Raw genomic sequence first — 13,389 nt, 5'->3', positions numbered from 1 at the left:
ATTTACACATTTTCATTGCACACAAAATCCCGTTCCTAAGGGGTTCAAGTTGGATTTTTGACCAGTGAAAAAGGGGGTAGAACTGGTGGAAATAATAAAATGAATGATGGCTGAATTCATTTAGAGGGTCCTGGTTTTATTACTCATGTTGGCTCTACCATGAGGAGTCACAGTAGGCTGACATGAGTCTGGCCCGAGCAGAATGGATTAGTAGCAACAATGACTTTTTAGAGTCTTATGGAGACCTCATTAGGTGTGTCTCAATCCGCCTGTTTTTATGCAATTCATAAATGGCTGCTGTGAAAATGGCCAATGGATTCCCCTTTTTAATTGTGTCAAAGCCACTAGGATATGTTCAGAGTATGGCAAAATGAACTGCAGTGCAAGTTTTTTGTCGTGTGTTGTCATTAGCTCAAACAATTAGAAAAAAAGAATGAAAAAATCGTCCTCAATCTGCGTAGCACCTGTCCCACATAAATGTATTTAATAAATGTATGGTACTGCCATCTTTTAATATTTTTAGCATGTCTATTTCAGTTGCATACTGTACATTCATTATTGATTTGTAATTGCAGTGCTGGACAGACTCCTCAGAAGATGCGGCAGCTATATAACAGTGAGCTGCTCGACATCTACTGTTCTCAGTGCTGCAAGAAAGTGAATCTTCTCAATGACCTGGAGGCTCGGCTTCGAAACCTTAAAGCCAACAGGTACAACACACAAAGAGAGGCTGAGTGGGAGCAAACATTTTTGGATGGTAGACAGACTAGAACGGCGTAGAGAAGACAGATTGATATAAGCTGCTGCCTCAGCATCACCCCATATAAGTCGTCTTACACACACAAGCCTTCTACCCAAATCCCACCCTCTTACTCATTCTTGGCACCAGACGCTGCACCCACGTCAAAAGGTGAGTCTGAGCTGTTGCTATAGCAACTGTATCCCAATGTGGTGGGGTGGAAGGTTGCACGTTTTTTGGGTCTCTGTGTGTGAGATGCAATGTAATGCAGCAACAAAGAGGACAGTTTGAGAGAAAATCAGTGAGTACTTGTGTCATACATAATAGGATCAGAGCCAAACAGTTCAACTTTGATTTTATGTTAATTATCATTCATTTTTCTCCTGATTCAATCCTTGATGCTTAAGTTGTGACCAGATAAAAGTGTACTAGCAGTGGCAATAACAGCATAGTTGTTGTAGTAGCATGTATGTGGTGGGAACAGTAGTTGTCTTTTTCAAAACAGCATGAGAAGCTGTGTGCAACTCAGAGTTTCTCTCTTGTTTCAGCCCCAATAGAAAGATTTCCAGCACTGCGTTTGGACGGTGAGTGACCTGACCTTACTAATGACCAATTAAATTAAAATATTACAGTGAGTCTACATTTGCATAGAAAGAGGGGAGCCAGATGACAGATCACACTGATGCGTTCAGCATTCAGCAGGGTGATATATACAGTCCTTCAATGAAAGGGCAGGTTCAAAAGCTGGCTCACTCAATATGAATATGATCATCATGGTGTAGAATTGGTTATAATGCCTGTGTTGCTGGTTTCTAATCTGTGCTCTTCGCCCTGCAGTCAGCTCTTCCAGGCCAACCACAGTGTGTTTGGCTCCAGTCAGGGCAGCAGCATGGAGGACCTGTTCACAGACAGCATCGACTCCTGCGACCTCGACATCACAGAGAAAGTACAAACATTTGACATTTTAGAGTTAGTTGAAATTATTATGTTATTAGTTATTATGGTCTGTTTGTTTTAAATACAACTTTATTTGGTTCGCCTGCCAAGTAGGTAACAATGGTAGCAGTGGGTAGGATGCCTCTTTGGTTTCTAGTACAGCTTGAGTTCTTTTGATGCGTTGACTCAGCAGTCCTGCAGGTCAATACTGACTTGATTCCATCACAGGGTTAATCTTAAAAATGTTTGAGCTAGAACAAAGTCAAAAAGGCAAACTTAATGGTCAATTATTTTAGCAACCAAGGTACTTACACACACACACATTAAAGCAGAAATAAACTTTTTAATCATCCCCCCTGTGGTTTTACTGCTGCCTGTGGTATTACTGTTGGTGCTGCTGTGCTACCGTCCGAGACAAAAACAACCGTAAGAATCCCAATTTGACCTTGATGCCGTTATCTCAGTGCTAAGGCAGAATAAACACGGTTGTAGGGACGTAAGGATATACCAAATTTTGCAATACTGCAGTAAAAAGTTATCACAATACCATTGTGGGACTGTGACAATATCTGCCAACCTCTCTTGTGGTTATTGTGCTCGTAAAGCTCATGAATCTAACAAGGGAAATCAGTATGAATGCGTTCTATTGCGTGTCACTGCATTGCCTTGTTTGAACAGCAGAGGGCGCACTCATACTGCTCAAGAGGACAGACTCGTTTGACTTAGCCTCTGATTGGTTGCCGTCATTGTTTGTTCATTCTCGATGCTTCACTTGAACTGTCAGCTCACACTGACGCTCCAATGATGTCTGTTTTCAGCAGTGTTAGAGCTGTAGTAACACTCCAACCTCTTTTCACTGACTCAGTGACCTCAGCTTTTCTCTGGGCCTTCTAAATCTGAATCAGAATCAGAAATCCTTTAATGTCCCATAGACGGGGAAATTTGTTTGTCTCAGCAGCGACAGAATATTACAAGCCACTCCTGTCGGCATCACTCATCCTCATAGACTTGGTAGATGGAGTAAACAAACTGGCTGTCTGCAGGATGGGCTGCTGTTGGGCTGCCCTGCTGTTGCTCCACCACCCAGCGTGTCTTCTTCACCTCACAAGCCAAAGACACTGCAGCTGTGACGTTGGTGTGTTTACTTGCAGTGAAACTACGGCCACAATCTGCTGCATTAGCTCATCTGCTGGCTTTTTGTTTTTACAATCCAACCGTGAGAGAACACAGCGTCAACACATTGATACCCTAAAACCACTGAACATACAGTATGGAAACCCGCGGCTGGGTTCTCTTTTCTCGGCTCTCCTCCATATTACATATATATCCCTTGGGTGTCCTAGTAGTATTGCTGCTGCTGCTGCTGTATTGTTGTGTAGTACATAGTCCAGTCCTTCATTGCCAAAGACAATTCATGACTTCTTTTTACACATGTGTAGGTCATGGCTGGCTACTTTTCATCATCCCATTAATTTGACTGGAAAGCAGAAGTACCTCAAGTAAAAACAAATTATATACGTTGTATAAGTAATAAATGCTGTACACATCACATGTATTATTAAAGGACGTTGTTCAGGTAATCTTTTTCTTATTAAAAATATTGGGATAAATATCGTATCATCCACTATTTATGATACCATACTGTGAGTTGTTGGTATCCTTACATCACTACTTGGTTGTATTAACAAGTTGGCAGGTTTTGTTTCTTACTCATTTAGTAAAAAGAATTCCGGTTTTGAACTGTCTCAAGTCCCAGTGGTAAGAGGAAACGTATATCAGCAGGGGAGGACAGACTTTGACACAACAATGGAGCGCAGAGCAGGCCCAAGGCTTTATGGGGCCCGAAGCAGAATTTGATGCTAAGCACACCACCCACCTCAGCAGCGCCAATATTAATGACATGACATGACTATTTTAATTTGAAATGTGCAAAAGGGCAAAACAGTTAACAATAAAATAATTGTTTCTTACAGAAAAAGAACAAATGTTAAGTATGTTTAAATGTAAGTTCAAAAAATGCAAGTACAACAACAATTAATTAAATGGAACTGAAATAATGGCATAAAATGAACTGGGTGAAATAGAACTTGTGTGAAAATGGTTAAACCAGTTGTATGGACTTGTCAGTCTGTTAAAATAATAACAAAATATGTTGTCTTTCTTTGGTAAGATATCACTCAATATTTATCAACCTGTCATGTGTGACATTTCTACTGCCATGACACTGACAACAGTATTTATTTCATACATTAAAGCAAAAGAGTTCTCTATTGCCACTTTAAATAAGTGACTTAAACATCTTATAGGGTGTGTGTTATGTTGCCTGTTTGTTTTAGTCTGACTCTACAGAGACTGACAAAAACTGGCTACATTGTCTCGTCAGCCTTTAGGCAGTTGAAGTGTACATTAAGTCGCAGCTCTATGATTTCCTGTGAGGAAGAACATTTCTAATCTCTAATACGGAGTATATATTAGTTGTAGGATGAGCTAAAAGTCTGGTTGTGTCCCCTAGGTCAGTTACCTGGAGAAGAAGGTGACAGAGTTAGAAAGCGACAGTCTAGCCAACGGTGACCTCAAGTCTAAACTCAAACAGGAGAATACACAACTTGTACACAGGTAGGAAAACACAAATACTGAGTCCTTTTATTTATTCATTAATTTGTTTATGTATACCGCAAATCACTCATATTAATCTTCCAAATTTAAGACTTGGTATGTTGTTTTTTAACATGTGGAACATTACATTCCATGTGAGTAATGTCTGAATAGCACATTATGCCTGTATTTGAATGTTTCTAATGTAAAATTATTTTTCACATCAGCATATCTGTTTGTGAATCTGTCTCAATACAGCGTTTCATCTGTGATTTCACTGTAAACTTTCAGATAACTTAATCTGCTGTGAAATTGTGCTCCACATGTGACTTTTGTGATATAGTGTTTGTTGCTACTACCTTAAATGATTCATGATTTCATTGCATGTAATGTTATTTTCTTTGCTTGCATCCCAGGGTGCATGAACTGGAGGAGCAGGTGAAGGATGCAGAAGCGAGGGCAGACCAGAGTCTAGAGGAGGAGACAAAAAGGCACCGAGAGGCTTACAGCAAGATGGAGAGGGAAAGAAACCTAGAGATAGACCTGCTCTGTAACAGGTAAACTCAACAACAAAACACTATGAAGTGAAACCCTGAAAGTTTCTGTTGCTGGCTTTGGTTCTAGCTCCAGGACTCTGTCCAGACCTGGTTTGACCATTCATACTGAGTGATCAGATCACAATTGACAACAGGTGTGAATGGCCCGGAGAGGGATTAAGGACACATTTGAGATCCAGTCATTGAGACCACGTTCAGAGGTGGTCTGGGCTGCATGCGACTGCATTGTATTAACACTGTGTACACAAATGTGTCCCGGACCAAACTGAAGGACCACTTACTCAACTGATGTCCTCTGCAGAAGAAACCACGAAAACAGGCTGAATGGATCACACTCTAGCCCTTTTTACACAGCGTCTCTGCATTATCTCCGGAGCGGTGGTTCGCCAATTCTCCGCCGATGGTGATTTTCACAGAGCGAAGCATCTCCACCGTAATGCCTGTAATTCACACAGAAAGCCGGCGCTGCGGCTCCTAAAGAGGCGTGACGGTACACGTCATGTTGATGACGTCGGTGTTTCCCAGGTGTTCCCCCTGTCTGGACAGTTTATAATCATATGGATGCTGTTATAATGTGTAGTGATTGAGATCCTGACCCACCAAACATCCTGGAAAGTGACGAAGTTACGTTTTTCGTGCTAAATTACATAATCACCATCAGTAAACAGGACGCTGTCTGACTCTGTCACTCGCGGGGACGGAGGCTGTTTTCTGGGGGAAAGTTCCCTGAAGTCTCAGTCCGGACGGCTGACGGTCGCGGTGATTTATTTTCATCACAAACACTCGGAGAGTTAAAGTTTCTGCCAGTGACAAACGCTGTTTTTCGGGCAGAAATGATAGGACAGGCGGGTGGACGGACGCTTCTCCACGTACAGCTGTGGTATTTGTTTTCCTCAGATAAGCTGCCAAAGACAGTTACGGTTTCTACGTTACTGTTGTTCGGTCCTGTAACGTTGCTTTGTGGGACATTTCTCTGTATTTAGTACTGTGAAGACCTGTGCAGTTATCAGACTGTCAGACCGACACGCCCCTGCTCCGCGCCTCTGGATTATCCGTTCACACTGGGGCGGCTCACCAATAATGCGGCCCTAGCCTCTTTCACACTGCCGTTTGCATGCGGGGATCCTGCGCCAATTCTCCGCACCATCCTCTGTGTGAAAGTTTCAGATGCGGAGAGGGGGAAATTTCTCTCTGGTGCTGATCCGCCTCTGGAGGTAGTATCAGGGCCACATTATTGGTGAGCCGTCTCAGTGTGAATGGAAAAGCCAGAGGCGCGGAGCGAGGGAGTGTCGGTCTGACAGTCTGATAACTGCACAGGTCCTTCACTCAACTAAATACAGAGAAATGTCCCACAAAGCAACGTTACAGGACCGAACAAAAGTAACGTAGTAACTTTAACTGTCTTTGGCAACTTATATGAGGAAAACAAATACCACAGCTGTATGTTGAGAAGCTCTGTCCTACCGACTCTTCCTCACATTTCTGCTCAGAAAACAGAGTCTGTCACCGGCAAAAAAACTTCGTTCCCCCAGAAAACAGCCTCCGTCCCCTTGAGTGACAGAGTCAGACAGCGTCCTGTTTACTGATGGTGATTATGTATAATTATGTAATTTAGCGCGAAAAACTTAACTCCGTCACTTTCTAGGATGTTTAGTGGGTCAGGATCTCAATCACTACACGTTATAACAGCATCCATATGATTATAAACTGTCCCCGGGTTTAGATTAACAGGGGAACACCTGGGGAAACACCTACGTCATCATCATGACGTGTACCGTCACGCCTCTTTAGGAGCCGCAGTGCCGGCTTTCTGTGTGAATTAAACACGTGAAAGCAGAGATGCTTTGCTCTGTGTGAATCACCATCGCCGGAGAATTGGCGAACCACCACTTCGGAGATAATGCGGAGACGATGTGTTAAAAGGACTCCTGATACTACCTCCAGAGGCGGATCAGCGCCGGAGCGAAATTTCCCACCTCTCCGCATCTGAAACTTTCACACAGAGGACGGTGCGGAGAATTGGCGCAGAATCCCCGCATGCAAACGGCAGTGTGAAAGAGGCTACTGTCTGATCTCGGTTTTGTTGTGTTTTGTCTGTGTACACAGGGTGCAGCAGTTGGAAGATGAGAATGGAGAGATGAAGTTAAATGTGTGCAGACTCAAGTCTCAGACTGAGAAACTGGACCAGGTGAGTTTGATTTGCTGAAAGGTTGATTACAATTTTGGTCTTCTGTTGGTTTGTAGTTTCGATAATAATTCCTACGAATAATTATAATACTTTGCTGAGATCTGGCAATCTACCATTGTTGCTACAAAGATGATGGGAAAAACATGGGTAGTCAGTTGGACTGGTTCCAGAGGTTACTTGAATTTATTCTGAAGAGAATGTGAAAGTTTTACACTAATTGTGCACTATGAACATCCATCACAGCTCACAGACAGACTTGTTCTGGCCATGTTACTGTGTTCCTGGACCTCCCACAGTGCTATCATAAGTAATAGAAATGCTGACCCAAGCTACAACAATCTAATTCATAATAAACTAGCATTATTATATTACTCTCTGTGATTTGTTGTTTTCCTCTGTCCTCTGCAGGAGAAGCAGAGGATGACTGACAAGCTGGAGGACACTAGTCTAAGGCTGAAAGATGAGATGGACCTATACAGGAAGATAATGGACAAGCTCTGGCATAACCGCCATGAGTTTCAGAAGGAAAAAGAGGCCATGCAGGAGGTGAGATACTACAGATAATAGAGACAATAGGTGGAGAATATTCAAGAGTACGATCTGATTTAAGCCTTTTTTCTGCAGCTGATCGATGACCTCCGCCGGGAGCTGGAGTATCTGCAGTGCTTTAAGCTGGAGATGGAGCATCCAGGAAAGGGCAAGGGGCTGTCTGAGTACAACGCCAGGACCAGAGAGAGTGAAATGGAGCATGAAGTCAAGAGATTGAAACAGGTGCACACTCATCCTTGTTGTTCTATCCTTTAGGCTTGTCATATTGTACTGGGTGCTTCAGTTCACAATCCACACCAAGAGTGCACAATAAACATGTAATATTGACACTTGAGATTGAGCCTGTTGGAGTCGGACAATAGAATGGCAACGATCTATGCCAGTATGTGGTAATAAGTACATCGGTATTAGTGCATATGTCGACCATTGAATGACAAGAAATTGGAAAATATAAATAAAGATATGTTTGAGGTCACTTAAAACTATTCAGTTTATCAGTGATGTAGAAGTTGCAACAAATAATCCTACATGTTGTCAGACTAACAAAGCAGCTTCAGTGTAAGCTAATACTGTATATTTGACAAATCACTGATACTGCAGTAGATTGAAAGGAAACACACAGGCACATTTGCCATGATATGATATTCATTTAATTTGAAATATTTAGATCCATATTACTATATGATAGCGATAAGCTAAGCATTTTGAGCGAGTGGAGTTGATCTTCTCATGAACTTTGACAAGTAAGCAAAAAAGTATATTTCCCTATTTCTTTAAAAAATTATTTTCTGAGATCCTGAATTAAAGTAGGGATACACTGATTTTGACATTCTGGAGTAATAACTTATAATAATTTACGTAACAACCTTTAATGAAACCCTCTTTCACAATGCATTTTTTGAATATTTCTAAATCAACTACTACAGAAGCTTTTTTAGCCTGTTTTACATCTCAATGAGTGCATAAGTCAATTGGAAGATTTTTTCAGTACTTCCTAGGGCTGCCCGATAAATCGAATTTTCATCGTCATCGCGATATGAACATGTGCTATAAACACATCGCAAAAGACTGCCCAACAGGCGATGAGTAAGCAAAAATCATTTTGTTTACATGCGCCATGCATGCACTTTGAGCATGCCAACATTTAGCCTATCGGACTGAGCCCTGGTTACAAGGGCCAATCAGATGAAGCCCCAGCTAGCTGTTAGCTACCCTGAAAAATTAATCGGGATTAGTTTGGTGGTGGTTGCCAGGTTATGATGGCTGAGGGAGAAGAGAAAAGTGATGAAAATGTGGTAGACGAAGACCTTGCGGTGAAAAGAAACAGCACTTCTGCTATATGGACTTATTTTGGATTCAGGAGAGACGACGTGTTACAAACACAGGTACTGTGTAAAACATGCCGAGCAGTTGTTGCAACTTCTAGAGGAAACACAACCAACCTCCATCACCACCTGCAACACAACCATGAAGACCTACATTTCCCTACAATTCAAAACTAACATTAGCCATCATTAACTGTATGGTTAATAATATGTGAACTTCAATATTTGTTTATTTATCGCAAGTTATATCGTCATTGCAATATTGAACAGTGTTATCACACATCACAGATTTTCTTCATATTGTGCAGGCCTAGTACTTCATTAGACTTCCAACCTGAAGGTAGGGATGTAGGTGGATGGGCTGATAGAAGTCAAGAAGGTGAATATTGGCCGATAAGTTGTCGTAAAGCCAGTGTGTGTTGGTCCCACTACCAACTGTACAGTTTCAGCCAGACTCCCCTCTGACTATTGTGTTTTTCTTTCCCTAGGAGAACCATAAGCTCCGGGATCAGAACGATGACCTTAATGCTCAGATTCTCAGTCTGAGTTTGTATGAGGCTAAGAACCTGTTTTCCTGTCAAACCAAAGCTCAGTGCCTGGCAGCTGAGATTGACAATGCATCAAGAGATGAGGTAAGTCTGTTGCTGGTGGATTGGTGTACCGCTGACGTTTTGAAATTGCCGCTCATCTGATGCATTTCACTCTTTCTCTCCCGCTCTCGCTCTCTTTCTCTTCTTTTTCTCTTTCTCTTTCTCTCTCGCTCTCTCGCTGTCTCGCTCTCAGCTGGTGGATGCTTTGAAGGAGCAGGAGGAGATAAACCTGCGTCTGAGGCAGTACATGGACAAAATCATTCTGGCCATTCTTGATCACAACCCCTCCATCCTGGAGATCAAGAGTTAAACTCCATGCATACACACATCTTTGTAATACTGTAGTTGTGGAGATCTTTCAGTTCCTCACTATTAGCTCATACCTTAAAGTTACAATCCTTAAGATTTCAGTCCTGGGTGACTTGGTGACTGACTTCATTTTAATAAACTAAATTCAAGATAGCCCCCATTTTCTGAGATCATAACAGTGCTATCTTATTACAGCTGTGATATGGCATGAGAGAGACAGTAAATAGACTCATATCAATTAGAATAAATGACAAACTTTAAACCTTGATTACATGCTACATTGTGTATTCCTCATGCATGTGAAGGAATTTAAATCCAACACTTGAATGGCGGATCCTGCCACAAAAAACAAAAACTGCTTAACTGTACAGAGAAGTATCCGTTGCTACAGCACCTCTATTCACGTTCCTGTTCTACTTCAAGTTTCTGAATACGGACTGTGTACCTGTCACTGTGGATTTAGATATCTGATACTTTCACATTATTTATGTAACAACTATAGCTGCTATATAATCAAGAAGACAGAGAAATCTCACTTTCTATAATATGAGACCTTTTAAAGAGATGTTGCTGAAAGAAGGTCTGGTCGTAAATGGAATAAAAAATGGCATTGATTGAATGCAAATCTTAAGGATTATAACTTTAAACTTGAGCCTGAATCATGAATGTTGTCACTACTTATGACTCAAACTGTTGCTCACCAATGTAATTACTCTGAGACACACACACACACACACACACACAAACGTATATCTACACCCCCTCAGCAGACGATCTTCATATGCACTACAACCGCACATTTATTAATGATCTGTGAATTGCTGTTGAACACCTGTGCCATGTTGGATCTGTCCACCAGTGTTTTATAATTGTATACTTGAAACTACTGAAATGCGGAGACTGGAAAAGTTAACTTTATGTCTTGCATTTGCAATACCCGTTAAATCAGTCATCATAGATGTCAGTCATCAGAGGTCCAGACTAACACAGGTGGGATTCAAGGAGTGGAAGTCATGAAACAACAAGTGATCAGTTAAAGGGCCATACCAGTGTTTTACCTGTTTCCAAAGCAGTCCATAATGTGTAGAACTTTGAACATGTGTTAACCATCTTCCAGGCAATCGCTTCCATTTCATGGCAGTAAGAAAATCAATTTTAGAGACTTGAAATTGATTTGAGTCATCTACATGTTTGTTTTATTTTTGTCAAAGTTATAATGTTATGTGCCAAAGCTATGCAGATTTTTCAAACAAATCTGCCAGTATATTAATGCAAGTTGATTTTCATACTGTGTGGGAATGAACAGAAACCAGTGGAAGCATTAAAGGAGGAGAAACACTTAAAGGAATAGGTCAACATTTTGGGAATTTGGCTTGGTTCAGTCTCATGGTTATGTGTTAAATACAGATCAGGATTAGCTTAGTTTAGCTAATCTTAGCATAATGCCTGAAATCAGGAGGGAACACAGCCTGGTTTTAAGTAATAAAAAAATGTAAAAACTCCCCTAAAGCACACAAATAAACATATCATATCTGGATTGATTAGTCTACTGAAGCAGAAATATGACAGTATAGGTTTACTACAAGTAGTGTGATGAGTCCTGTTTTGGAACTATTTAATTTCTTGATGAATAACAATTTATCCTTCCGCACTGTGCTTCTTAACGGGTAGAGTGCAGAAGATTTTGAACCTTTTCTTTAAAGATGTTCACAAATGGTCAAAAATAAAGTATTTGTGTACATTTAATTAATGACTGCAAAATGTATAAACACTGAAATGGGCCTTTAAGTGACACACACAAGTTCTCTGTTTCTGGCTTCTATCTAACCCTTTAATTTGGCTGTGACAACACAGCTGAATGCCTACATGATTAATATGTGCTGTATGCTACTTGAATCTGTCCACCAGTGTTTTATAATTGTATACTTGAAACTACTAGTGCGGAGACTGGAAAAGTTAACTTTATGCCTTGCATTTGCAATACCTGTGAAATACAGCTCTATAGTTATTGGTTTTAACTGAGCTGTCAGTCATTGGAGGTCCAGACTAACACAGGTGAGATTCAAGGAGTGGAAGTCGTGAAACAACCAGTGATTATGTGCCAAATCTTTTCAAACGTTTTCCTGTTTCCATTTCCAGATCCACAATTTAATAAAGAGAAAGGTCGTAATTGAAGGGCATCAAACTTGTCATACAGAGATGGGTGGCTTGGTTTCCGCAGATCAGTAGTGCTATGGAGCAATGTCTTGTCTGTACTGCACATGCACACAAGCATTTGTATCTTTTATTCATTTCATGCTGTTAGATTGACACACTGTTATGCTGATCAACAGTTTGTGACCATAGTGTGCTATCGCGCATAATGGACAGAGGCTGCGAGGAAGACAACAAGCAAATGTTTTATGGGGGAAAAAATGTGCTTGAAGTGTTTTTTAGGTCTGAAAGAGCCATACATGTTCTCTTGAGTCCCCCTCGACAGAACTTAGTTTACACGATAACTACACAGGCCATCTTCAGTAGCCTCTTACAAACACAGAAATGTCTGAAATTGGATTTTACTGAAGAATGAATTCTGATTATTTTCCAAATGGGTTTTTACAAAGATTGCCTATAAGCAACAACTGAGTTAAAACGGGGGAACTCTGTTGCTTCCTACGCTGCCTTCAGTGTCTTTCGGAACCACCTTATGTATATGATGTTATTCAGTCTCGCTTCAAATAACTTAACCTAAATATTTGGTCACACATGAACACACCACAAGGGTATTCCACAGGTCTGTCACAGGACAAGAGCAGTATTGAGCTGCACTATATTAAGTTACAAATTAAAGTTTTGCTTCATTGCACAAATTGTTCACATAGTGATTTTTTCATAGTTCTTTGACATGTTTTGTTCATTTGCATAAGAGGTATGAAAAATATTATTTAAGAACTCCAGCTATGATTTTGTTTTGGTGCCACTAAGTGAGCTTTTTCATTGACATTTTACTTTATGACAGTATTTGTGATTTCATACGCTGTAAATGTTGTACAGAATCTAGTCACTATTCATGTGCAAGTCATTCCACTTATTTAAACAGACTCTTTGAGAGTTTTGACACAAAATTAGAAAATATGTGTTGTAGAATATATTATGAACTTAGTAATATATAGCACACTTAAGTGTTATAGCCAAAGTATTTACCTGGAAAAATAATATTCAACATGAAGATGTAATAGTTTGTCACAACTCACATGTTCACTTTGATTTCCTTTACGTGTGATGCACATGGAATTATGAGTGACCGTGTTATACAAACTAGATGTGTAAATAAAATCCATTAGCTTTGGCATGACAGTCGACTCTGGTTGTATGTTGTCTCTCCAGCACAACTCAAGACACACCTGACAGTAGGTGCTGGGGACACTGGGGACTTGTCCACACCACTATCTGTTTTGGAGGAGCAATTCAACCTCAAAAATGTTAATGTTTGAAATATTAACAAGGTAATTATACAAAAGCAGAAATTATATATTCTTCTTCATAAGGGAATAAACAAGCTGTTCTCAGAGGAAAATAAGGTTCCCAGAACACTGTTGTTGTTGTTTTCTTAAGTGGTGGA

General features: G+C 40.6%; 1 protein-coding gene across 2 annotated transcripts in view; it reads left to right on the top strand.

The window, feature by feature from the left end:
* The window catches only part of rab11fip4a (RAB11 family interacting protein 4 (class II) a), a 44,333-nt gene extending 31,209 nt beyond the window's left edge, over positions 1 to 13,124 (top strand). For both annotated transcript variants that reach the window (XM_030407761.1, XM_030407762.1), the window contains 10 exons: positions 576 to 710; positions 1,288 to 1,323; positions 1,577 to 1,685; positions 4,188 to 4,291; positions 4,687 to 4,827; positions 6,934 to 7,015; positions 7,424 to 7,561; positions 7,640 to 7,786; positions 9,378 to 9,521; positions 9,673 to 13,124. In XM_030407761.1, the coding sequence (XP_030263621.1) occupies positions 576 to 710; positions 1,288 to 1,323; positions 1,577 to 1,685; positions 4,188 to 4,291; positions 4,687 to 4,827; positions 6,934 to 7,015; positions 7,424 to 7,561; positions 7,640 to 7,786; positions 9,378 to 9,521; positions 9,673 to 9,789 (1,153 nt within the window). In that variant the 3' untranslated portion in view covers positions 9,790 to 13,124. The remainder of the gene's footprint in view (positions 1 to 575; positions 711 to 1,287; positions 1,324 to 1,576; positions 1,686 to 4,187; positions 4,292 to 4,686; positions 4,828 to 6,933; positions 7,016 to 7,423; positions 7,562 to 7,639; positions 7,787 to 9,377; positions 9,522 to 9,672) is intronic.
* The last annotated feature ends 265 nt before the right edge of the window (positions 13,125 to 13,389 follow it).

The sequence above is a fragment of the Sparus aurata genome, chromosome 23 (genome assembly GCF_900880675.1).
Source record: "Sparus aurata chromosome 23, fSpaAur1.1, whole genome shotgun sequence".
NCBI lineage: Eukaryota > Metazoa > Chordata > Actinopteri > Spariformes > Sparidae > Sparus > Sparus aurata.
Note: the sequence above shows the minus strand (reverse complement) of the source record. Positions and strands in the feature narration are given on the sequence as shown.